At 38.8% G+C, this 27,041-nt stretch overlaps 2 protein-coding genes across 2 annotated transcripts in view; one reads left to right on the top strand and one right to left on the bottom strand.

Moving 5' to 3' along the window:
- The window catches only part of TMTC3 (transmembrane O-mannosyltransferase targeting cadherins 3), a 66,217-nt gene extending 62,451 nt beyond the window's left edge, over window positions 1–3,766 (bottom strand). The window contains 1 exon segment of the mRNA XM_020993495.2: window positions 3,594–3,766. The gene's annotated coding sequence lies outside the window, so the exon portion shown is untranslated.
- Window positions 3,767–3,993: 227 nt separating this feature from the next.
- CEP290 (centrosomal protein 290) overlaps window positions 3,994–27,041 on the top strand; it is a 94,842-nt gene continuing 71,794 nt past the window's right edge. The window contains 17 exon segments of the mRNA XM_078146529.1: window positions 3,994–4,313; window positions 4,441–4,529; window positions 6,267–6,390; window positions 6,769–6,846; window positions 11,165–11,234; window positions 11,550–11,596; window positions 12,235–12,378; window positions 13,997–14,050; window positions 14,765–14,917; window positions 15,452–15,634; window positions 16,197–16,286; window positions 17,713–17,835; window positions 18,724–18,847; window positions 19,853–20,025; window positions 20,851–21,013; window positions 26,537–26,637; window positions 26,710–26,797. Of these exon segments, the coding sequence (XP_078002655.1) occupies window positions 6,295–6,390; window positions 6,769–6,846; window positions 11,165–11,234; window positions 11,550–11,596; window positions 12,235–12,378; window positions 13,997–14,050; window positions 14,765–14,917; window positions 15,452–15,634; window positions 16,197–16,286; window positions 17,713–17,835; window positions 18,724–18,847; window positions 19,853–20,025; window positions 20,851–21,013; window positions 26,537–26,637; window positions 26,710–26,797 (1,687 nt within the window). The 5' untranslated portion in view covers window positions 3,994–4,313; window positions 4,441–4,529; window positions 6,267–6,294.

The raw sequence follows: 27,041 nt of genomic DNA, 5'->3' as shown, positions 1-27,041 counted from the left end.
GTAGTTTCTAAAATTCTAAGTAGTTTCTGGTAGAGAACAGATAGTGATGTAAAGAACAGTCCTTCTTGTTTAACTATTTCAATAGGATAAAGAATTCCTAAAGTGTAAGACAATGAAATCAGGCTGTAAGGCAAGAGATTCTTTTAAAAGGGTTATATCTAAAGTCCTCACTTTAATCCAAACATTAGCCAAGGAAAGCAAACATGTAGACAATGGTTCAGGGCTAGTTTTATCAAATTTTCCCAAGATTAAATAACATACCAAATTAGAACTTGTGTTCAGGTCTCATAATTCCAAGTGTTTAAAACAAAATTTCTATGAAAAGTTTGTTTTCACTCCCCTTATACAATCAAGGACCGAAAACACTGTCAATATAAATAATACTTAAATACGTGACTAATAATTATGCTGATATACAATTTGATGCTACTATATATTAAGTAAAGCACTGATGAATAATGTTTATATTCTTTTTAAAATCAGTTTAAAATAATCAGTCCTAGTTTCTGGCATATAGAAGCAGCCTAGGTTAGCAGAGAGAGTGCCAGACTTGCATTGAGATGATCTGGATTGAAATTCTGCTTCTAATTTTCAATGATACCATAGACAACTTAACCTCTCTGAGCCTCAGTTTCCTCATCTGTAAAATACAGATAACCTGTAGTACCCATTTCACAGGATTATGAAGCTCAAGTGGGATAAACTATACTAAAAAGTCTCTTGTGTATTTTAAAACACTATATATAGTTACTTTTCCTAGACTTTTGAGATCTTATGCTCCTTTAAATCATACAGTGATGACATCAATGATTGGCTCTTTTGGTAACAGATTTTTAGGTAAATTAAAAACAAAATTCATTACAGTTTGGAAAGAATATAGCATTATTTTCAAAGGGGAATTTCTATTATTAACGACAGCACAAAATTCAAGTTAGCATCACCAAAAAGCAAGGATAAAGACAGATTATCTGTACCCCAGACAATTTTTCCTGGGAAAGCTATCTCCCCCCACAAACTTTTCATAACTTATCCCTCCTGTTTTCTGCACTTACTCCAAAAAATGCCAATGATCTATGATGTCATCAATTTGGACATTCACTTCAATGAAGTAAATCATAACTCACTCACTCATGCAGTCCCTCTTGCCCTGCCCTGGACTCTTGTGCTAGAGGTTTTCCTTGCTCCCTCCAGGCAAACTGTTATCCTTTGCCCTTTTCAGGAAACATACCCTTGTCTTTCAGTCATACGTTTTCTCGATGATATCCTTTACACCATTCTTCAAAGTTCCTTGTTACATAGTGTAGTCTGCTCACACTGACAGTGCCTTCTTTCTGTGTGGACCTCAACTGCAGTTCTTTGGAGACTGCTGTGTTCCACATCTGATAGTCACATATACTCATATGCTACTTTGATTTGGGAGCCCAATCTTTTTCTCATCCGCTTTCTCCCTAATTTATTACTCCTTATTCACTGGCTCCTTTCCCACTGCTTATGAATAGGTCCACACCTCCCCCATCCTTAAACTTTTTACTTGATTACATCCTTCCTGGGTGCTTTACTATTCTTCTCTTCTTCCTTTCACATCCAGACTCCTAGAAAAGGCTGCCCATATTCATTGCCTACACTTCTCACCTCATAGTCATTCCTCTCTCCGGAGTAATTACCAAATCTGATAGCCTTTTCTCAGTCCTCACTCTGTTTGATCTCTGCCTGACATCCCTGCTAGCCATCTTCTTCCTCCTTTGGTTTTCAGGCTCCTGCTCTCTTTTGGTTCTAGCTTATCCTTCTCAGTCTCTTTCGCAGGGTCATCATTCTTCTCCCACCTCCTAAGCCTCCATATACCCTCTTCTCTTCTTTCACTGTACTTTTGATAACCTCACTGGCTTCCATAAGTTTAATTATCACCTCTATCATATGACTTTTGCAAACATACACAACCCTATCTCCCCTTATCACCAATGGGTGTTCTACAGGCACCTTAAACTCATCATGTCCAAAACAAGCCTCGTTATCTTTCCCCATCACTGTCCTCTTTTTCTAATTTGCTCATTTCTGTTTCAGGGTAAAGCTATCCTTCTAGGCCAGGGATGGGGAACCTGGCCACATGTGGCCCTCTAGGTCCTCAAGGGCAGCCCTTTGATTGAATCCAAACTTCACAGCAGTCAAAGGGCCGCATCTGAGGACCTAGAGGGCCACATGTGGCCTCCACTGTCTCTGAGCCTTAGTAGGTCCTCACCTTCACAGAATCCCTGGCTTCCTTCAAAGCTCAGCTCAGCTTCATTCGCTAATGTCCTTTCCTAATTCTCACTCCTTAAATTATCTTACTTTGCCTCACCGCCTCAAGTCTGATCATTTCCTTCCTACCAGAGTTTAAACTCTGCCCCTGGGACTCTGAGCCAAACAGGGGAGCTTTCCAGGTGCCTCCTCCAGGCCATTTCCAAATCATGCAGCAATGACGCCTGACCATTTTTTATTCTTCCTTCAGAATATAAAGTCCTTCAGGTTAGATACTTTATTGTTTGCTTACTTCTCTATATCTAGCATTTAACATAGTGCCTGGTACATCTCCACAGTTCCCCCTTTCTCTGGTCAGGAAGACCTGAGTTCAAATCCAGCTTCCGACTTACAAGCTGTATGACTCTGGGCAAGCCTATTACCTCTCTTTGACTCAATTTTCCCACCTGCAAAATGAGGATAATAATAGCACCTACCTCCTAAAGTTGTTGTGAGATCAAATGAGATTACACTGGCAAAGCGTATGGCATATGGTAGATACTATGTAAATGCAAGCTGCTATTATTTTATTCCCAGCATTTAGCCAGTACAATGTCTGGCACCCAGTATGCACCATACAAATACTAGCCGTTACAATTTGTATCCCCAGCACTTGGCTAACAGTGCTGACACACAGTAGACGCCATAAAAATCATGGTGGTGGTTATTTGTATACTCAGCACTTAGCTTAGCCCAGTGCCTGGTACACAGTAGGCACCATATAAATGCTAGCCATTATAATCTGTATCCCAGCACTAACACAGTCCCTGCCACACAAGAAGCTAGCTGTTACAGTTTGTACCCTAGCACTTGAATAGCACAGTGCCTGACTCACAGTAGGAGCTTAAGGAATCCTCTCCGGACCTGCCCTGCCCTGCCCAGGGGCACGGGCTAGGAAGGAGACTTGAATCCACGTCTTCCTGACTCTAATCCACTATCCCACAAAGCAGAGAGTCTGTTCCTCGGGGGTCCAGCATCTAGGGGTGCGGGAAGTTAGGGAGGGAGGGACTGGAGTTGGCGGGGGGCAAGGGAGCTTTCTTCTCCCCTCCCCCCTCTCTTCTCCACCAGATGGCCCCATTTCCTCGCCCAGTTAGTTGAGGCAGGAGAAACTTTTCTCGCTCCGCCCAGACGGCAGTCAAAAAGGGCCCGGGACGTGGCGGAGGAGGAGAGGGGCGCTACACCCCCACAACTCCCCTCCGCCCCGCCCTCTGAGAAGGATGAAGGAGAGGAGGAGGAGGAGGAGGAGGCCGCGGCTGGGCACAGAGAAGAGGCGACCGCCCGGCCCTGCGCCCCCAAGCCCCGCGCTAGCCGCTCCTTACCTGTCCCCCGCAGAGGGGCTGAGGAGACGCGGAAAGCCCTCTCCAGACGCCGGTCCCGCTGGAACCTCCTCCAGCCCCGCGGCGAGCGAGTCCCGCCAAAGACGCGCCAGGAACGCTCCTCACACTCCTGAGACTCTTCAGACTCGGCGCACGGCACGCCGGGAACTGCCCAGCTCCGTGCGCTCGCTCAGGACTACATATCCCAGGATGCGCAGCGCATCCCCTCCGGGCTGCGGTGCACTCTGGGAATCGGAGTCCTCACTGCATCTCCTGTTCCCCTCCCTCCCCCATCAGCGGCGTTGAGGCCTCGCTTCGGGCTGGGGACGTAAAGCATCACTCTGCAGTCGTGAAATGTAGGCTCGTTCAGCAGCTCCGCATCCGGGACTCTGGGTCGATCCTGAGCTGGAGCGGGGGTGGCGCTGCTCAAGTCTATGAGACTGGGTGGGGACCATAGGGTCGCCTAGCAGCCGCTGCGCCGCCGGCGCTCTCCGTAGTAGACCCGCGGTGGAGGCGCGGCGCGGCCGCGGCGGCCCGGGTTGCGAGAGGACCGAGCCTCCTCCAGGAGGGCGGGGGCCCTGCGGGACATTCCCGCCGCCGCTTCCAGGCACCGGTCAGTGCAGTGCGCTGGCGAGCCCTGCCGACTCTCCCTCCCTTCCCCCTCCAGGTGTTGTACCCCGTGCGCCCGCCGGCGGATGCAGCTTCCCGAAGGCCGGATTAACGGTCAGCCTGAAGGGGTGGGAGGTGCGGAGGCATCCCCGGGTCTCAGTTTCCCCCTCTGTAAAACAACGGGAGCATCTCTGAGGATTCCTTCTAGCTCTAAATCCGTGATCTCCTTTTCTTCTGCCAGGCGCAGAGTGAAGCACAGCCTGGGCTAAGGGGCTCACCCTTAATTTAGCGAGTGACCCCCCCCCTCCCCCCCCACGCCAATCAGAGCTGGTAAGAACCGGACCCCGTGTGTTTTCACGGACTGTCCCCTAAGACCAGACCCCTCACTTGCCTCACCTCTGTCCCCTGGCTACCTCCAAGGTCTCGGCCAAGGGAAGCCTTTCCAGCTCCCTGAAGGGGTGGGGGTGGGGGATGGGGTGCCTTCCCTCCAAGGTTAGCTACAATGTATCCTGTGTGTGGTTTGGTGTGTAACATAGTTACTTTCTGCTGCTCCCCCTCCCTCCTCATTAGACTGAGATCCTTGAGGGTGTGGGCTGTTTTGGTTTTATTTGCCCAAAATTTAGCACCGTGACCTGGCACCTAATAGGTACTTAATGAATGCTTCAGGTCTTGGTTTGGTAAGGAATTCCCTTGATATCTTTCTTATAAGGGGAAGATCCCATTGAGGGGAAACTAACTGCCCCTTCGGGCAAGTTTTGGAGAGGGGCAATGTGTGGAAGTGAATGAAGCTAGGAAGATTTGGGTTCGAATTCTGCAAGTTAACACTCTCACCCTCGGTTTTTTCATCTGTAAAATGGGTTTGATAATAGCTTCTACCTGACAAGGTTGTTGTGAGACGTAATGATTACATGTAAAAACACTTTTCCAACCTTAAAGTGCTATAAACATATGAGTTGATATTATTGTGATTATTATCCTGTTTTCATCTTTTTAGTAGGTTGTGGTTTGGTTGTCCTGACCCCATTTGAGGTTTTCTTGGCACAGATACTGGAGTGATTTCTCATTTTCTTCTCCAGCTCATTTTACAGATGGGGAAACCAAGGCAAACAGGATTAAGTGACTTGCCCAGGGTCACATAGCTAGTGTCTGAGTCCAGGTTTAAACCCAGGTCTTCCTGACTCCAGGCTTGGTGCTCTATCCACTTGTATTTTATGAATAAGTTATATTTGGGATGTTATATAGACAGCAGTTTGATCTGTGATGACAATTCCTGTTTTGGTCTGTGGAGATCTCTAGGATATTTGGAGGTATGTATAATATGGAGATTTGTTGTCTGTTAATCCATGAAAGATAGTGGGTTTCTGATGCATAATTCTAGCTAGCTGGTTGCGTGTTGCTAGGTGTTCCTTGGGTACAGTGTTTTTACAGGCTATAATGTGTTTCACTGTTCTTGCATAATCCACACCGATCACTCAATCTGGCCTTATCATTATTATTATTGTTGTGGTTATCATTATTGTTGTTATAGTTTTCATTGTTAAGAAATTTCTCCTTAACATCAAGTTTGCCTCTTTGCTAATAATTTTCATTGCTCATAGTTTTTCCTTTTGGAGCTTAGGAGAATAAGTCTAATTTGCCTCTCTGTTCAAATCACTGTGATGTTAAGTACAGATCTGCAATAGAAGGTTATAAATTTAGAGCTAGAAAAGATCTTATCAGTCACTTAGTCCAATTCCTCATTTTATAGATGAGAAATTGAGGCCCAGCAGGTTAAATGACTTACCTAGGGTAACACAGGTGGTAAATGACAAAGACAGTATTTGAACCCAGGTCCTGTGACTTGAAATCCAGCACTCTTTCCACTGTGCCTGACTGTTTCTAACTCTAGCTGATCTCTTAATTTTGTTTTAGTGAATTTTGCCCAATTTCCTGTTTTATTTTGTTTGTGTGTAAGGTTACTGACATATCATGGAACTCCATCCCTTCAGGGGTGACTCTTAGGGAACCATGTTGTATATCAGTTCCTCTATTTACTGTGGACATGCTGATGCGTATATGTTGTTGTAGGTCAGTAGGCACAGTGAAAGAAGTCAAGATGCCTTTGGACTGGAAAATGATACAAAGAGTTAACCCAGATGATTTGCCTCGCCAAGAAGAATTGGCAGATGACTTGCTGGTTTCTCTCTCTAAGGTATTTTTTTTGTGTTCAAATATTCATGGCTAAAGTAAAATACATTAAAAAGTCATAAACTTCTGAATTGTTAGAACTAGAAGGACCCTTTTACTGTTATATTCGATTAACTTAAGTTTCATGCAGAAAGTAATTCCCATTCACTGATAATACAATGGTACCTTCTTCCTCAGGGAAAAAGTGAGGGACTGCTAGAACATAATACTACATACTCAGTCAAATACCATCATTCTATTGTGTATTTTTGTTTATTTGTTTTGTTTTTCTTTGTCTCAAGAGAGGGTTTGGTGGGGAGGAGTGAAATATGAAGGATAAAAGTATTCATGAAATTTTTAAAAAAAGGAATAATGAACAGTGGTTTCTACTTTGTTTACTTAGGTTGAAGTGAAAGACCTAAAAGATGAAAATCAAGAAAATGTGGTACATCTTTTCCGAATTACTCAGTCTTTAATGAAGGTTTGTTCAAGCAGAATAATCCTGACTGGACTTGAGGGGAGTTGTTAGACTATACCATTACCAAACATTGGTAAAACTTAACTCTGTTATCATTAATTAAATGCCTAATTTTGCAAGGCAATAGGAATAAAAAGAAAAAACAAGCAGACTCTGTCACATGTACACATATTACTGGAAAATAATTTGAAAGTGATAACGAAGATTTGAGGTGGGAGAGATCCACTTACGGTTGGAGGGCTCTGGGAAGCTTTGTGTAGGGACCCATTTGAATTGCCCTTTGCAGAAGAAAAGGGAGGGATTTCAATCAGCAGAAATAGGTTTGGGGAGAATCCTTTCTAGGCCTGGGGGACAATATGAATCTAGGCCGGGAGATGGGAATGGAAGCATATAATCTGGTCTACCTGGAATACAGAGGATATTAGGGGAGTAATAGAAGAAAAAGCCATTTAAATAGGTTGGAGCTTTATTATGGTGGGTTTTGAATAGCAGGATCAAGGATGCTTTATATGGGAGACAAGATGGAGCCACTGAAAGTCTTTTAAATAACAAGTGGACAATCGAAAAAATATATTAGGAAACTTGAGTGATATGAAACTGAAGAGGGAAGATAATGGAGGCAGGAAGATTCACAAAGGCTATTACTGTAGTATAGGAGAGGGTACGAGGACCTGAACTAGGACCTTTCAACAACAGTAGCAATGGAAAAAGGAATGGAAACACAACAGTGTGGAGATAGCATCAGCAGGGCTTGCAGTTGACCAAGTGTGGGGTGAAGGACCAACGAAAATGAAAGATAACTGGTGTTGAGCCTCAATGCCTCGGAGGCTGGTAGTATTCTCCACAGAAATGAAAAGGGCAGGAGATGGGCAGGGTTTTTTTGGGGAAGGTAATGAGCTTTCAAGTGCTACTAGATCATTCAGGACTGTAGTCAGTGGATAATCAAAATGGAACTGGAACTGTGGGGAGAAGTTGGTACTAGAGGTGAAGATCTGTATGTGATCTTTGGAGAAATGATCATTGGAGCCCTAGAATTGAATGAGATCTCCAAAGGAGGTGGGGGGGAGGGGAGAGAGACAGGGGGAGGGAGAGGGAGAGAGAGAGAAGGAGGGAGGGAGGGGAGAGAGAGGAAAGAGAGAGGAGAGATGGAGAGTTGGAGAGAGAGAGATGGAGATAGACAGGGCCAGAATAGAGACACGTGGAATACCCATGTTGAAGGTAGGAGAAGATAGAACCAGTCAACAAAGTAGTCAGAGAAGGAATGATCAGACAAAGAGACATACCGTACAAAAATTGTTTTGTAGATTGTAAAGCACGCTGTACTTAGTACTGTTTGGTACAAGACACTATGCTAAGACTCTGTGGATTCAGAGAGGTAATACTGTTGCCGTCAGGAAATTTACCTTCTAGCTGGAGAGAAACAACAGAGATAAAAGGATTAAGAATATAAAGTAGTCCATACCTAAGTGCCTAGAGAGCTGTGCAGGTGGTCGGGAGAGAAGGGAAGGGAGTAAGTATTTATAGAGTGCACGCTGTTCCGGGCACAGTTAAGTGCTTTTTTACAAATATTATCTGATTTGATCTGATAGTCATATCGACCATAGGCTGCGAGTGTTTAGAGTGGGGAGAGGTCACTGTGGTCTGGGGCACTTGAGAGGACTTGGGTTGGGTACAAGGCAGCTCATATGGCAGTACTAGGTACTGTGTACAAAAGTGAGAATAAACTCTTCCTTGCTTCTTCTGTTGGATGAGTAGGACTGAGGTAAGTGGGGAGGAGCGGAGAAGGTGAAGTTCAGAAGGTGCTCAGTGCTGTGCCCTAGAAGATAACTGTTGTGTTTGGGTATCAGTGTGTGGCTTAGTTGAGCTTGTGTAAGGGAACAGTTTCTAAGGTTTGAGAGACAGAATTGCAGGGGACCTTGAACCTCTATCTAGATTTTAGTCTGTTCATAATAAGGACAGAATTTTGTGGAGATTTTTGAACAGGGGAATAAAATAATAATATCATCATTAGATTCAGAGTTAGGAGGGCCTTTTGAAACTATTTATTCCAGTCTCTTCATTCATCTTATAGTTGAGGAAACATTCGCAGTGACCTATGCAAGGTCATACTGAGCTGAGATTCAGAACCAGGTCTTCTGGCTCTAGTAACTTTTCTGCCGTTCCCCATGGACTCTCTCTGATTTTCTGTATAAGTAGAAAATTTCCATCTAGAAGCTTATATTTAGGGCTATCCTACAGGGTTGTTGAGAGGATCAAATGAGATCATATTTGTAAAGTATGTTGTAAGACTTCAAATACTATATAAACGTCAGTTATTATTGTGGCACAATTACCTTAATTTACAAGATGGCTTTAATTAGGAAGTCATTACTATGTAATGTAATGGCTTATGTTGTCTTTCAGAGCTCTGCTTTAGGAGGATTAATCTGACTGTTGTGGGCTGGCTAGATTATAGGAACAAGACACTGGTGTGATGAACTGTTCTGGGGGAAGGGCTTTCAGTGTAATTTGACTCCTCTCTAAATAGTACATTTGGATCTTTGACTTATTTAGACTTGAGGTGGATTGGATCTCTCTCTCTCTCTCTCTCTCTCTCTCTCTCTCTCTCTCTCTCTCTCTCTCTCTCTCTCTCTCTCTCTCTCTCTCTCTCTCTCTCTCTCTCTCTCTCTGTCACACACACACATACACACACACATATCCTCAGTAGACAGGCATTTAATGAGGATTGTTTCTAGGATAATTTCCATTGCAGTACAGTTTGCTCACATAAACTAATAATAACTTTTGTGAATGGATAATTAATTTTTAATACAAATCCTAAAATACTGATAACCATTTCTACAAAAGGGAAAGAATTAAATTATAAATCCCTAACACCGAAGAGCCAAGTTTATACAATGGTCCATGATTTAACAACTCTGAGCTCCTAACAGGATGAAAAGAAAGGAGAAAGATTAATATTTTCTATTTGGCTTTAAAACACCTCCCATCCTGCCTCCTCTCTATCTTGCCAGTTTTCTTATACTCTACTTTCCTCCATATAACCTAAACCAGCAATACTGGTATTTTTATTATTCCCTGCATGTCTTTTTCACTGGCTGTTCTCCATACCTGGGAATACTTTCCCCCCCTCATTTCTGCCTGCTGGATTCCTTGGCTTTTGAGACCCAGATCAAATAGCATCTTCTGTAAGAGGCCTTTCCTGTAAAACCCCTGCCCCCATTGCTGGTGCCTTCACTCTGAGGTTACCTCCTCTTTACCCTGTATAGAGAGATTTATAGATCAACAATCTATGTATAGATCTATAGATCTTGTTTCTAATTAAGTTGTTTGCATGTCTCTTGCATTAACATGTAAGCTCCCTGAACACAGGGGCTGTTTTTTCTATTCTTTATATTCTTAGCAGTTAACACAATGCATTGTAAATAGTGCATGATAAACAGCTGTTTGTAGATTGATTGAGAGTGAGTGAGTGTGCAGAAGAGGGTAAAGGCATGTTTCATTGTATAGGAAGCTTAACTATAATCTTCTAACCACCTGCCAAAGAGAAAGCTGATGAAGCCTGCCCTGGCCCTTTGGCCCCAGGCCTGGCAAAAAGAACAAGATATTTAAATATAGCCTACCTATATAAGTCTTCTCTATAGTTTCATTACTTTCATTGTAGTAAGGTCTTAGGTGACAAAATATTTGACAAAATATTTGTCACTGACAAATATTAAAAAATTTGTCAAAATATTTGACAAAAATATTTGGTGCCTTTGTGAGAGTGCCTGTAAACTGTTTCTCAGCTTTCTCTGATATTTGGAGGCAAAATCATGCAAAATTTCAGGGGAAATTTGCTTACTGGGTGTCATCAGTTGCATTTACAGTGGTACAGGAAGCTTAGGAAAAGCCAGCGTGGTCCTTGAACAGTACATTATCTCCCCAACCTAATCACCCTGCTTCTTTCCCTTTTGCTCAGATCCATTTTTGTTGTGGGACCCCCTCAGATGTCAGGCAGGTAGAGAACAGCTGTGAGATATTAGCATATCCTGGCACATTTATCTAGATCAGGATGAGAGGATTCTAACAGGAGGCAGGTAGACCAGTTTGAAGACTCCTGCAGTGACCTGGCCAGAAGTGTTGAGGCCTGTAGGAGATGTAGAAGTTTGAATAGAAAAGATGGCCTGGTGGATTGGAGCAATATTAAAAAGGAACTATTTCTGCAGCTTGGTAGTAGCTTATCATTTATGGGAATTAGAGGAAAATGTCAAAGGGGGATTCCAAGCAGTCCCCCTAAAGTGGATAACAAATCATATTCCATCTCTTTTATCATGTTTAGATGAAAGCCCAAGAAGTGGAATTAGCTTTAGAAGAAGTAGAAAAAGCTGGAGAGGAGCAGGCCAAATTTGGTAAGTACCTGGCAAAAAAGTTTAAAATGAATAATGACGTTTTGAATAATGAGGAAGGAATTGATTTCCCAGACTCAACAAAGAATTGGCTTAATACGTGTTAGAAAATGTGCATATGCACTTTGTCAGAGCACTGTGGTTGAGTACCTACTATGTTGCTAACTCAAGTAGCAATCTTTTCTCTATTATCTGATCACCTTTATCTGATTAGAAAAAAAAAACCCATGTTTTTCTGGTGACAGGGAACTATATTTTAAAATGTATTTCTTAGTACATTCAATGAAGTGAAATATTTGTTCTGGTTTCTTTCAACAGAAAATCAGTTAAAAACTAAAGTAATGAAACTGGAAAATGAGCTCGAGGTATGTCTACCACGCATTATATGATAGTCACATCTTAATCATTAGCATCATTAACATGAAACCTGTTATTCTTGATTGACTGGGAAATCTCATGAATCTCATTGTGTTCATATTTAGCAAAGTCAGTTTCTTTTGAGGAAGAAATCTTCATTGTAAACAGATTGTGTTGGCATCTACATGGTCGGGTGAGCCAGACTGAGCATAAATATAACACCTGTTGTGATTGCTTCTGAACTACTGAGAATCACTCTTTGGGCCTCTTAATTGAGTTTGACCAATCTGGTGATTTTTTGTTTCTGTTTGAAGATGATTACTCAGACAAAAGATTTGCAGTATGTGCTCATCTGCCATTATGACTTCTTTTCTTCATGGAACTAGTTTGGATTGTTTTATAGAACAGTTTGGAGACTGGTGGCTTTTAAGCAAAGGCTTTATTTTGCCCTAAAAATTAATATGAGTTTAACTGTAGTCACTGAAATTGGTTAAATTTTTAAATTAACCTTTTTGTTATTCTCTATTATTATAGACTTTGAAGTTCTTTTGATTAATTAGCTAGATAAAATGTGCTTTGTCATTATATTTGGCTATTCATTCTCAGAAGTTGTATTCAGACAAATATATTTTTATTTTGTTTTAAGATGGCACAGCAGTCCGCAGGAGGTCGAGATACACGGTTTTTGCGAGATGAAATTCGCCAGCTAGAAAAACAACTGGAGCAGAAGGACAGAGAATTAGAGGATTTGGAAAAAGAGATGGAAAAAGAGAAAAAAGTCAATGAACACGTAAGGAGCCTTCCGTTTACGTTCTCTAAATTTCTCTGAAGTGTAGCTTTGCTTGGTGGTTAAGTGGGGTGTTTTGATGGTGTTTCCCTTGAGGGACAGGAATTTATGCAAAGAAGACTGATCTTAGAGTCAGAAGATCTGAGTTCGAATCCTGCCTCTGGCAGTAGCTCTCTAACCCAGGAGTAGTCACTCAATACTTCTGAAGCTTTCCTTATCTATTAAAATGGTATTAATAGATGTATATTATTATATAATATATGGATTAGCAAAATCATTATTTTAAAATTAAGCATATTGAGAATTATATAAAAATAAAAATTTATATAGGGCAACTAGAGAGATTTGGAGTTAGGAAGACCTGAGTTCAAATTCTGCCTCAGACACTTGCTAGCCATGGGACTCTAGGCAAGACACTTAAGGTCTTTGCCTCAGTTTCCTCACTGGTAAGATGGGGATCATAATACGTCCCAGGGATTTTATGAGGATAAAATGAGACAGTATTTGTAAAGTGCTTTGCAAACCTAAAAGTGCTATGTAAGTGAAGAGAGGGTATGTAGCTTTATTGATAGTTATTAACTACCCAATTTGCTATTCGTGAAGATTTACTCATTTCTAGTATTATATTGGCTTAAGGTGTTGTCAATCTCTGTGTTTCCTTCCCATACTGTAATTGATCTGGCTGCTTGACCAATCTATATTTCACCATTTATTTGGGGAGTTGAAATCACATGACTAGTCACAAAAAACTCCCCTTCCCCCACCTTGCCTATACCTTGGTCATGTCTTCATTTCATATAGTGTGACTCTTTCAGGTAGACACAACAAATACTTATGCATAAAGGCCAGCTTCTCTTGCAGTTATTGTAAACCCTGGTATGTTGCCTAAAGAAAGCAGAGTGGGTGACAGTGTTGTGGGGGCATCACTGATATATACCATTAACCCAGTGACTAATGACTTTTCCCCTTTCCAGAGGTTTCCACTCTTAAGAAGCTAGTTCATCGATTCCAGTTTGGCTAGCTGCACAGTGGCTTGAGCATCTGGAATCTTGTCTTTGGTCAGGGAGAAGGAAAAAAGGAATTGTTGAGTAGGAATAAAGGAAAGAATAGTGGAGGCTCTAGAGAATGAGAAAATAAGATTTCACTGCTATTATAATCATAACATTTTGCTTATTTAGTGGATATAAGCACTCCAAGTGAAGCCATGTCACCAAAAAAATAATACCCTTTTAGGGGATACTGTTTCCCTAGTTAGTGTTTATTGAGAGTAAAAAAGTATTTAAGGTTTATCAGATAACAGTAGTTCTTAAACTAAAAACTAATCATCATACCAGTTATTAGTTTTAATTTCTTCAGCAAAAAAAAAAGTATTCCCCCTCCCCCCAAATTTGTGGTGCTCGTGTTTGTTTACTTCATCTAATTCCTAAGTGGTTTCCCAAAGGTTCAGTTTAATATTCATATTTCAGGTAGAATTGAAGTGATGAGATAAGAATTGACTTCTTGAAGGGAGGATTTTATCTCAATTTCATAAAATTGACTACTACAATTTTCATAATAAAATTGCTTCTAGCTTTTAATTTTAGTTTGTTTTATGTATAACTTTCTTTTTATGTCATTCTAGTTGGCTCTTCGTAATGAAGAAGCAGAAAATGAGAACAGCAAATTAAGGAGAGAGGTTGGTAAAAAAAAACACATCATTCTGTATATTATTGGTGATTCTACGAAGTTAATAGTTAGGAGTACCTCAGTGAACTCAAATTGTTTTCAAAACATGTATTCTAAGCACCTGTTCTTTTCAAACTCACTAGTTTTTATGTGAACTTTTCTCAAAGACTTAGAAACAAGTTGAGAAGTGGAGATATTAAGTAATGCTGTAAACTCTCAGTAATAAATGGACACGTTTTGCTTACAAATTGATTATTGTATGGCAATTTTTATGACATATGACCAAACTTAAGTTATTATTTATCTAATTTTATCCAGTCAGTTAAAAAGTTTCAGTCATTAGAAATCTCCCAAATTTTGGAAATATTTTAATTATTATTTTTATTGTTTGTTCTGTCTGTCTTTAAGGTAGAGAATCACCTTTTACTTGTTTTCTTTAATAACTAATAATATTGCATTCTTTGGTTATCTAGAATAGCACATTTAATGTTTTATTTATATTTTTTTTCTTATTTCACTTTAAATATTGATCTTTTTATTTCTATTAACTTTTTACCATCCTTTTTTGGAGAACAAACATCTAAAAAAAAAGGTGAGATTTAAGGATTTAGAAAATATGGGCATTTAAAGACAAAAGTAATGGGGCTATTATTTAGAGAATAATTTTTATTGTAAGTATTTTAATAGTGTTTGGGGTGGGTTGGGGGCTTTGGTTTATATGCAGAATGAACAGCTTCGTCAAGACATAATTGACTATCAGAAACAAATAGATTCACAAAAGGAAACACTTATGTCCAGAAGAGGAGAAGATAGTGATTATCGATTACAGCTGTCTAAAAAAAATTTTGAACTTGTGCAGTATCTGGATGAAATTCAGGTAAAAATTTGTTCTTAAAGAGTAAATCAAAGAGTATTCCTTTAAAAATGATATTTTTTCCAAATGAATTTGATCTGGACTTTATGTTCTTGAGCTTTCAGTGATTTGAAACCTTCAGGTAAGAATTGTTTATAATTCGTTTTTTCTCCCACATAATGGAACCTATCAGATTAGCATTAATGCCAGAGTTAATATTTTTAAAATGCTCACTTTAAAAACAGGAAATAAATCAGTCCCTAAATGTTGTAGCTTCTTTACCTCCCTTGCCTAGCTTGTTTAGGTTTACCTTAGGATCAGCATTGTGAAGCTTATAGTAGGGCCTCTGTGCTCAATTTTTAACTTTTTCTTTCATTTAATCGGTAAATTCCATCTACATTTAAGTTAAAGACCTGTACAGAGAAGGTGTCTTTTCTCTAGTGATTATCCAGAAAGTCCCCCTTTCTTATTAATACGGTAATTAAGTAATTAATAATTACTAAACTATGTTTACAAAATGGTGTCAGTTGCTCTTTCTGTGGTTCTTATCTTTAAAAGAATTTAACAGAAGCAAATGAGAAAATTGAAATTCAGAATCAAGAAATGAGAAAGAACTTGGAAGAATCAGTGCAGGAAATGGAGAAGATGACTGATGAATATAATCGGATGAAAGTTATTGTTCAGCAAACTGATACTCTAATGGATCAGTTAAAAAAAGAAAGGGACCATAGTAGGCTTCAGGTAAGAATTATTTTTAACTTATTTTGTCTTTCCAAATAATGGTGTGGAGGAAGCTTTGTCATTTTGACACTAACAATAAAGTTAATTTTGGTAATTGCTATATGAAATGAGAAATTTTATTAATTTCACTTAATTGTGGGCATCACTGAAGTGGAACCGTCAGAGCACCATCAGAAAACAATCACTGGTCAAACTATTTAGAGGAAAGTGAATTAATTTAAAAAATAAATATATTGCATGTTCTTATAATCAAGGATAAATAGATATGTAGTTGTTTCAAAGGTATTATGCACAGGGATAGGGACTGGACCTTTGATTTTTTTTTGTATAGGAAAGTCCCAGGCGAGGAATCTCCCTCATAAATGCAGGTTGGCTCCTTCTCTGCAACTTAGAATCTTTTACAAGTTACCAAGTGCACTGAGAAGTTAACGCGACTCATGCAGCCAGTCTGTACCAGCACAGAGAAACAGTAGTACATCTAAATCTCCTCTTTTTAGTTTGTTTGTACATTTTTTTAAAAAAGGCATTATTTCAAAAAACTTGTCAACTTGGTCATTTTCAGGTACAGGAACTTACAGAACTTCTGAAAGCAAAAAATGAAGAAGATGATCCTGTCTTGGCTGCTGTTAATGCAAAGGTTGAGGAATGGAAGGTACTTCTTCAAAATCATTATGCAGATTCCTTGTGTCTAATTTTAGGCAGTGTTCTTCAAAATTTCCAGCTTTTATAAAAATGTTTATGCCGCCTACTTAATTGTATAAAAACATATGTACACACATATACATGTGCATAGAGGTGTGGGGTTATTTGTGTGTGTGTGTGTGTGTGTGTGTGTGTGTGTGTGTGTATGTGTGTGTGTGTGTATTTGTGGGTTTTATACTTCATGGAAACTCTTTTCTGATGCCTCTTAATGGCATGACCTTGATTCTGGGACCTCCATTCCAGTGGAGCTCTGGTAGGTTCTGACCCCCTAGAAAGCCTTCATGTTTAATTCTGTTGGAGAGCCAAGAATCCTAGAATGTAGCATCTTCATTTAAGATGAGGAACAGACCTCTCAGGTCATCTAGCCCTCATTTTACAGATAAAGAAGCTGGGATGTAGAAAGGTGAATTACTTAACTTCACATAGGTGGTAGAAAGTGGCAGAATTGGATTGGAACCCAGGGCTTCTGGCTAGGGCTAGGGCTCTTTTCACTACTTAGACTACTAAGAAGGCATCAGGAATTTTTTCTTCGAGAAGAGTCTGGAGGTGTTGAGCTCTGAACAACACAGAAATGAGAAACTGACTACATCTTAGCAGATGGAAAACTGAGCACAAATATCTGTCATTGCAGAATCAGCTATCTGTGGGCAAGGTGGTTATTGACTGGCTAGAGCAGAAGTTAAGATCAGTACTAAGTTATAAGAAAGGATCAACAGGAGAGGTTATTGTGTGTAATTGTGACTGGTTTGATTGGCAGCTGCGTGGTGCAGTAGAGTGCCGGCCTAGAGCCACAAAGACTTCCTGATTTCAGATCTGGCCTCAGACACTTAGTAGCTGTGTGACACTGGGCAAATCACTTAACTTTGCCTTAGTTTCCTCGTCTGTCAAATGAGAAGGAAATGGCCGACTACTGTAGTATCTTTGCCAAGAATACGCCAAATGAGGGCATGAAAAGTCAGACACGCTAAAAACAAAATATGGAAATGTTTAGGGGCAGCTAGAGGGCACAGTGGATAGAGAACTGTGCCTGAAGTCAGGAAGACTCATCTTACCAAGTTCAAATCTGGCCTCAGACATTTCCTAGCTGTGGACAAGTCATTTAACCCTGTTTGCCTCAGTTTCCTCATCTTTAAAACGATCTGGAGAAGGAAATGACTAGCCACTCTAGTATCTTTGCCAAGAAAACCCCAAATAGGGTCATGAAGATTTAGACAGAACAGAAACGAATGAACAACAACAGCAAACCGAACTATAAACTAGTGGGAATTAGATAAAGAAAAGGGGTTGGCTAATACTATTTCTTAAAGGTATAAAATTGCTGCATAATAAAGAGTAAAATAAGCAAGGATTTGTAAAATTCTACATTCTTTTTGCAGAGAATTTTGGCTTCTAAAGATGATGAAATAATCGAATATCAACAAATACTGTGTAATTTGAGAGAGAAACTTAGAAATGCCCAACTTGATGCTGACAAAAATAATGTTATTGCTCTACAACAGGTAGAAATCTTCACAGTTCCATTTTTTCCCAATATTTTCAGAAATTTGATGGTTATTTTGTTAGTGCTATGTTTTGACTTATTTTAATGGTTTCTCTTTTAGCCATAATGTAATCAAAATGTGTTATTTATTTATAAGTGGTCTGGTATAATCGCTAGCTTTCAAATTAGTAAAAACCTTTTACATCTTTTAAGATGTTTCAATTCCATGTTACCATGGGATTATGTTGTTAGCATTTTAACCATGGCTGATCTTGCCTTTTCATGAGAGGCTAACAGTTTGTACCCAGTCTAATTATGACATCCAAATAGAGTTTAGTTGTGTAGAAGTTAGTTCAGTTTTCATCATTTGTTTCATCTAAACCTTGTATAAGTGAAAGCAAAAGATTGTTAGTGTTTAAAAGGATAATACTAGAAAGAAATACCCCTTTTTTAAAAAGAGGGGTGAAATGTGGAAAAATGAATTCTTCAGGAAAGCGTAACAAAGAATCACAGGAAGGTGAAGTAATTTATGATCAAGATTAGACCTTGTAGGGAGAAAAATTCACTTTATTTTTTATTGACATAAAATTAATGAGGTATCAGTGAGAAAGAAAGACAACTTTAATTTTGTTTTGAGTAGATGAAAAAAGAGTTAAGGAATTAAAAGGAAGCCGACAAAAGTTAAGATGCTATAATCAAGGTATTTTCAAAACCTTAACTGATCAGTTAGCTCTTTAAATACTGAATGACATCTCTCACATTGTGCCAGGCAACTTTGGTTATACAAAGAAACGTCAGACTTCATCCCTGACCCCCAAAGAAAATATAATATATTTGAGCTTCTGATTTATTTATATTTGACAATGAGAGAGCAGAGCCATGTACAGATAGTATATACGTTTTTCAGGGCATACAAGAAAGAGATGGTCAAATCAAGATGCTTACTGAACAAGTAGAACAGTACACGAAAGAAATGGAAGCAGATACACTGGTTATTGAAAACTTGAGAAGTGAACTCAGGCGAAACAGAGGTAACTAATTGTTGCTATGATTTTTGATGGGCTGTGTTACATACATGTGGGAGTGTTCACAAAACCTCAGCAAATTCGTGATTTGCTCCTCCTCTATTTGACAGACATTTGAATTCTCTCTTCTTTTCCCAAATTATTTATTGCATAAATGTCATTAGTGAAACAAATGTATAGTTAACACTTTAAGGTGCTGTTTTGTTAATCTGTTCCTCTTTTACATGTTGTCTATCATCCTTTGGACCAGATCAATAGTAATAGACGAAATTGTTGATGTAACATATTGTGACCCTGGGCAAGTCATTTACCCTGTTTGCCTCAGTTTCTCATCTGTAAAATGAGGTGGAGAAGGAAATTGGCAAACCACTCCAGTTATCTGTGCCAAGAAAACCCCAAAATGGGGTCACAGAGAGTTGGATGTGACTGAAACAGCACAAAAATAAATGTGCCAGTGGTTGTGTTAAGGATACAAAGAAAGGCAAAAACCATTCCCTGCCCTCAAGGAGTTTACATTCTTTTTTTTTTTTTTTTTGGTGAGGCAGCTGGGGTTAAGTGCCTTGCCCAGAGTCCACCTATTAAGTGCTATGTGTCTGAGGCCACGTTTGAACTCAGGTCCTCTTGACTCCAGGGTCAGTGCTTTTCCCACTGTGCCACCTAGCTGCCCCAAGGAGCTTACATTCTAATGGGAGAGAAATCCGTAGAAGGTGTAAGAGGGCATATAACTAGTATAAATCATATAACATGCCAGTTAATGTCACACTTCCAACTAAGAGCGTAAATTCCTTGAGGACGAGGACTGTGTTCTATGCATTTCTTTGTATTGCTAGTCCCTTGCATGCAGTAAACACTTAGTTAGATATTTGTTTACGATATTGTAAAACTGAGAGGAGGAAAAAAGTCAGTTTAAATCAGTTTTAGGAAGTGTGAGCATGTGGCATTTTAGTTGAGTTATTATGTTCAGCTCTGTCATCTTTTAGTTCGTTGGTGATTTGGATTTTTATCCGCTAGGTTCTTCATCCGTGTCTCAGCTGAGTCATTTTGTAGAAATACAAACAAAGCTTCAAAACTTAGAAACAAGAAACAAAGATGCCGAGAGAGCGGCAGAGCTGGCGGAAGCTGACGCTAGAGAGAAGGATAAAGAGCTTGTCGAGGCTCTGAAGCGACTGAAAGATTATGAAGCGGTATGGATTTTATGTTAGAGAAGAAAGGGCTTAGACGTAGTCTTTATCGTTGGCTTTTTGTAATTATCTTTTTGTTATTATCTTTTATTCACATGATTTTTGTTGAAAGCTGACAGTTTAACATTTTAAAGACATTTTTAAAAATTCCTCTTTTCTTTCGTAGTATGTGGTATTGTGATTGCAGTCTTCTGGAAAACTTCCAAGGTGTCACCTTTTATGACCCATTGGATGTACCTACAGTTTGGGGAGTAACTCCTTCTCTCTGCAGTTTTAATTTCCAGCCATCAGCTGTATTTAGTCTAAAATCAGCATATGTAAAGCAATTTATATTTAGTTGAAGTCCTAGCCATTTTACCAGCGTGAACTAGACCATAACTGATGTACTATGCCTAAAGTTATGGTAAGAATGATTTTGGAAAAATTTGTTATTTAGTGCATAAACACAGCCTTTGTTTTTGCTTTTAATATTTTGGAGTTTAGGTATATCCTTGGCACCTCAGCAGTGTCTTTGTATCAGTGTATTCTCCTGAAATATTTCCTGACCCATCTCTTTCTTTTTACTTCTAATAAGTGTTTCATAAGTATTATCTCTGTATTGTTTTGCTGCTAAAATTCTCTTGTTATCAAAGCCACGGCATTTAAATCTTTTTCTTTCTTTCATCATTAGTAAGCACACAAAAGTACAATACAAAATTAGACAATTAATGCTATAAACCTCTGTTATGTTTTTGTAGACATTTTAGATTAAAAAATGAGTTACGTATTTTTAAATTAGATCAGAAATTCTCATTTTAAAACTAATTTTTTCTTCTTTTCATTCTAAAGGGACTGTATGGCCTAGAAGATGCTGTGGCTGAAATAAAGACTTATAAGTCTCAAGTTAAAATAAGGGACCGAGAAATTGAAGCATTAACTACAGAAATGAACAAACTTGAATTAAAGATTAATGATTTCCTTGATGAAAATGAAGACCTTCGGGAACGTTTGGGTAAGAAAAATTTCTAAAACTTTCTGTGGAGTGTAACTTTTTACTCAACATTTTGTAAATTAAAATGTTTTCATTGTAAAGCACCTAGCCCAGTGCCTGGCACATAGTAAGTGCTCATAAATGTTAGCTATTATTATTAATAATAATAATAAATTTCTACATTAGTAATTAGAAATTAGAAGTAAATTCATTTATTCACTAACTTTATTGGAGAATTTGGCAGTGTTTATACCATACCTCCCCATGGTTAAATTGATCAGCAAAGTGCTCTTGACTCACATCAATTTATGACATTAACAAATTTTCTTTAGAGATCTTTCAAAGAACTGTCCTTTTTATGTATTTGACCCATTATAAGCAAAACATTTTTTTGTTTATGTAGTCTTAAATAAATGATACAATTTTATCTTATTTATCTGGCATCAATGAGGAATTAGGTATTATACTTAAGTACTTTTCTAGAGAATTAGGAGGAAGAGTATTGCATTGTAAAAGTTCCTTACAAGCTGGATGGAACAAAAGTTAAATTCAAGAACAAATTAGAAGAATGGATAAAGGAGGGTACTGTATACCATTAAACATCTCCAACTTAACTTGTGGCTGGACTTGACCAAATATATACTGAGGAAGAGGGTCTGGAAGCAATACATCAGTCAGTCAATCAAGTGTTTAATTGGGACCAAAGGAATGAGAAAACACATTTCAAGACTTAGTCCTAAATAAATGCACACTTCTCCCTGATTTCTACCAGAGTAACCTGGCTAAATAATATTTGTGATTTCTACCTCTACAGTGAAGATAAATATCTTTCTCTAGAACCAAAATGAGTTGGATATAAGCTGTGGTATATATATCCTTGAGTTTGAAGTTTGTATCTGACTGCATCAGGAAGCTGTGGTTCATCTCTCCTTTGTATTCAGCTGCCTGCCCCCATGTTCTTCTGCCTTTCATTCCTCCCTTCCCCCAACCTTCCACCTCAGTCCAGGGAGAGGTCTGCTTTAGGATAAAGCAAGCTTCCCCAGTTCCCAAGAAGGTATCAATGTATAGTTTCCTCTGCATTTGATCCGTGATGTGAATTCTTTCCATAAAGTGATTCATCTGTCAAGGAGTGTCCATCTTCAAATGGTCAGTGATTCTTTCCTAGGACCCACTTCCTTGACTCTGTTTTCCTACTTGTCATGAGAGAGTCTTATGGGCAGCAGACAGTTGCAATGGATTGTCTTCATAGGACCCCAGCAGTGCTCTACAGCTATTTTGTAGCTTGAAAGATTACCCATTTCTTTAAACAGCCTTTCCTCAGTGGTATTCTACATGCAGTACTTTGGCGTAGCTCCATCTTCTACTATTCCCTCAATAGCAGGATGCCCCTGGAAAGCTAAACTTGGATCTCCAGGAGTCACACCTCTTTCTTTTGTCCCGTATCACTTCTTAGACATCTGTCAGCTCCACTTACTGCTAATTGGCCAAGGACAATTATTCCAGAATGTACTACTGGTTCAGTGTTTCAGCATTTATCAGTAGCATATACTGGTGAAGGGAAGTTCTAGATTCTTAGGTATGCTTTGTTGCATGAATGTCCCAGTGCCTTGAGTGTCATAGATGATCATCATTCCTTACATGGGATTTTCATGCATGGAGCCTATGGGATGGGACATCTGCATCGATGTTGGTATTTCCCAGACATTAATGCATTCTGAACTCAATAGTTAGTCAACATTGCTACATGTCTCTGGCTGGTGACATGCCCTGGCACGCTAGCTTGGAATTCGGCTATAAAAATTGTTTAAATTTTATCAGTTACAACCACGTGAAAGGGAAGAATTTCAGTTTGTGGGTATGATGAGTCTTACTGTCTGTGAGATTTCTGTTGGCAAATAAAATTGCTATCTGGTAGTCATCAGCACAAATCCTCTAGGTTGATATCAGTGGATCCAAAGAGCTTGCCTGGATCTGAAAAAAAAAAACCACACTAGCCCCTTAAGGGGCTGCCCATATTTCTTATGCCCCAAATATTTAAGCAGAGTGGAAGCAAAATCCATTTTAAAAGTGTACATGGATTGAATTTCTTCAAGATATCTCAGAGTGGTACAGGGTCCAAGCAAATGAAAGATGATACTTTTACCACAAAAGGGGGTGGAGGTGACTTAGTGGTCTCATATACCTACTTTAAGTTATAAAATATTTGTGAGAATGATGTCTGCATCTGTCAAGGGTATCCTTATTAAAAACATCAACAGAAAAGGCATTCTTTTTCAGTTTTCTAGACTAGAGCCCATTTTCATAGTCAATATATCCTTTTGTGTCTTAGTTAATTTTTAAAGAAGCATTCAGCTTAATAAAACTAAAAGGGGGGAGTCCTTAAAGATACCTCAGACAAGCTTCCTTTCACACATGTTAAAGTTACGACATTCTATGACAAATTCAACTAGAGATGTTTATTTAATGCTTCAGTACGTACAGTACTGACTCTTTTCGATGCATCACATTGCCTCCTTAAATAGAAGAAAGTTTCCATATTGGTGGCATTATTCTCCACATCTTGCCCTTCATAGAATACATTACGTTAATTAGATAGTGCCCTAGAAAGCTACAAAGCATCGTTAGTGAAATCCATAGTCATTTGAAAATGATTGATTTCACCATCCACACTGGAAAAAGCAAAATGGATGAAAAGCAAATACTGCTCTGATTGGGACATGCAGGTGAATGAATGTTGAGTTAGTTTGTCTTTGTGTATTTTTTTTTTTGGCGCTTTTTGGTGAGGCAGTTGGGGTTAAGTGACTTGCGCAGGGTCACACAGCTAGTAAGTGACATGTGTCTGAGACTGGATTTGAACTCACATACTCCTGACTCCAAGGCCTGAGCTCTATCCACTGCGCCACCTAGCTGCCCCCTAAAGAAGACTTTTTATTTTTTTGGCTAGGCAATGGGGTTAAGTAACTTGCCCAGGGTCACATAGCTAGCAGTGTTATGTGTCTGAGGCCGGATTTGAACTCAGGTCCTTCTGACTTCAGAGCCGGTACTCTATCCACTGGGCCACCTAGGTGACCCCTATCTTTGTGTATTTTGGACAAGCAATATAGTTAGACAAACAGTTGTACACAGAATTGAATGGGTCTCATCTGGGAAGCTGAATAGTGTTTTCCATTATTCCCAGTTTCTTGTTACCATAGAACTTTACCTGTTTAACACCAAAGTTCTTGCTCTAATAACCTAGTCCTGTGAATACTAGAATCTTGGAAGAAAAAAATAAAAATTTCTGATGACCTCGTAATAGAGAGATATTCAGTGGACATATTTAGCCTCAGCTCTTGAAAACTATGCTTAAATTGATCTGTGATCTCGTTGATTTGGATACTTTCTCCAAGGATGTATAGTTTAATATATCTGAGCCTTTCCATCCTACATAATTCTCGTCCCTATATTCCCATAAATTCATCATAGAGAGCCTATCTAACATTCCAGGGACTGCCCTTTCTCCTTACATCTTAGGCATACAACTAAAGCACTTTGTTATCTCTTATCTTGGGATCAGACCATTTTTATTTTCAATTAGATGCTCCCCTAATGACTTTCTTTACTTCAGTTGCTTGTTAAAGTTCCTGATTTGTTTTACTTTATAGCTGTCACACCCCCCCCCACCGTGATATTGCCTTTTGTATGACACTCATTTTTAATTCTTTGGAGACTGTTTTATTGCATATCTTATAGCCACATAGTAATAGTGGTAGAATATTAATATTGAAAAAATGGTAGCTTGTTTCTGAGAATAGCTTTGGGCCATTAATAAAGATTTGCGATTTCCTGAAGGTGATAACAGTCTACTTGTCTCCCATTTAATTCTGGATCTCTCTTGTACCTCCTGGTCCAGATGCATGCTGATAGATGACTTATGGCAGACACTGACAGCTACACTGGTAAATAAGATGGGATTCTTTTTCCCATGCGGAGCTTAGAATGTTGATACACAGTAATGTTTTCTTATTCAGAGGTAAATTCAACCCACCAGAGCACTGCAGTGAACATAGAAATAAGTAGAAAAGGGTTGTGAAGCTATTGAAATGTGTACACTTTCCTTGGTAGGAAAGGCTTACAGGTCTTGCATCTGCTCTTACCTGAGTTGGGTTATTTATTTTCAGGGAATACAGTAGATTTAAAATACAATGGAAAAGAGATATGGACGTCCTCTTGGAAGTGGCCACACTTCTAGTATAAAAGTTGAAAACTAGAACTAAGGAAGCGTCAGAAAAACTAGAACTCACAGAAAGCTCAGCAGATTGCAGCAGTTTGCTTTTTGGGGGTTAGCCATTAATTGAAATGTGCTTTGGCTATGTGAACTCAGGAAGATTTGGCATCTGTACCAATAGACGAGTGTCCATGCTGATGAAAACACAGATCTTTCATATGATTACAGCCGCTCAGGGTTGGTGTTCATTGTGATAACCCTGAATTCTTACCCTGGAACATCTGTCCACTATACTGGCCTCCTTCCATTGGTAGGTTCCTCTAGTGACCTCCATTTTGGGGAGAGGCCCAGGTCTGCCATCCTACCTTTCCCTCTCATCTATTGCTTCCGACTTCAATTACCATGTTAGACCTTTTCAGCAAAAGATATGTGAGCTGTCAACTTGATAAAAAAAAAAGTACATCATACAACTTAGAGCATAGATTTAGAGCTGCGAGGGATCTTAGTGGTCATCTAGTCCAGCCCCTATATGTTATAGAGAAAAAACACTGAGGCTCAGAATGATAAGTGACTTGCCCAGGGTCACGAAGATGGAAAATGATAAAGCCAGGATTGAAATCCAAAACTTTTTTGAAAAACTTTGGTTTTTTGATAACTTTTTTTTTTTGGTAGGGAATGGTGAGGGATAATGTTTGCTCAAAGATTTTTTGTAGCAGAAGCTTTTGAAATATAGGTAACTGGAAGAAAACCCAAATTTCTGCCAATAAGAGTTATGGCTAAATACATTTTATGTTGGTGTAATGGAATATTGTACAATTAAAATCAACACATATAATGAATATAAAGAAATATGTAAAGAATTGCTAAATACTGCAAAGCCAAAAAAAAAAGAATCAAAAGAGAGAATGCTAATTACACACCATGTAAGAAGATGAATAAATAGGAGTGAATAGACATACAGAGAATGTTAGTGCCTATTCAGAGGAAGTGACTCAAGAAGTTTTAGAGCACTTTACATGATAAAATTTATTTAAGTGTAAATATTTGCAATGCAAGTTTGGCTATGTTTATATTTAATATTAAATTTATGGTTGCTTTTAAAAATAAGGTTACATTGTGTTCACTTATGCACAGTTGAAGTAGGCAGTATTATGTACTTTAGGAGGATTTCCGTTAGATGTTAATATGACTTTAAACAATTTGGACACTTAAATAATTTTTTTCAGTTCCTGCAAAATTTCATTTCCTTATGATTCTAGGTATATGAGACATTATTATAACAATTAATTGTCTTGTTTATTTCTATGTCAATTCCTAATTTTTATTCTTTATTTTAGGTCTTGATCCAAAGACAATGATTGATTTAACCGAGTTTAGAAAGAGCAAAAATCTAAAACAGCAGCAGTATAAAGCTGAAAACCAGGTTCTTTTAAAAGAGGCAGGTATTATGTTCAGAAATTTCTTTTCTTGGTTGATATAAAGTACACTATTAATAGTTCATATTTTACAGATTGAAAGGCTGGAAGAAGAAAGACTTGAACTGAAACAGAAGATTCGAAAAATGGCTCAAGATAAAGCAAAGAAATCTGGAACTTTAGGTAGAGTCATTTCACTTTTATTAAAGCAGGGCAGTGTGTTGATATGGGGCTGCAAATTTCTTTATGTGAGAAATGCATTTTTTTTTCTTAATAGTTCGTTCAGAATTTATTAGAAGCAATAAAAATATGGTCCAATTAGCCAACATTTACATTGTTAGTGTAGCATAGTTCTGAAATGGAATTTGATCACAATAGTTTTCTCAGTTTCTTCATTTGTAAAATGGGAAGATTGAACTCAGTAACT

This window comes from Phascolarctos cinereus, unplaced genomic scaffold, assembly GCF_003287225.1.
Source record: "Phascolarctos cinereus isolate Bilbo 61053 unplaced genomic scaffold, phaCin_HiC Scaffold_1;HRSCAF=81, whole genome shotgun sequence".
Lineage (NCBI taxonomy): Eukaryota > Metazoa > Chordata > Mammalia > Diprotodontia > Phascolarctidae > Phascolarctos > Phascolarctos cinereus.
Note: the sequence above shows the minus strand (reverse complement) of the source record. Positions and strands in the feature narration are given on the sequence as shown.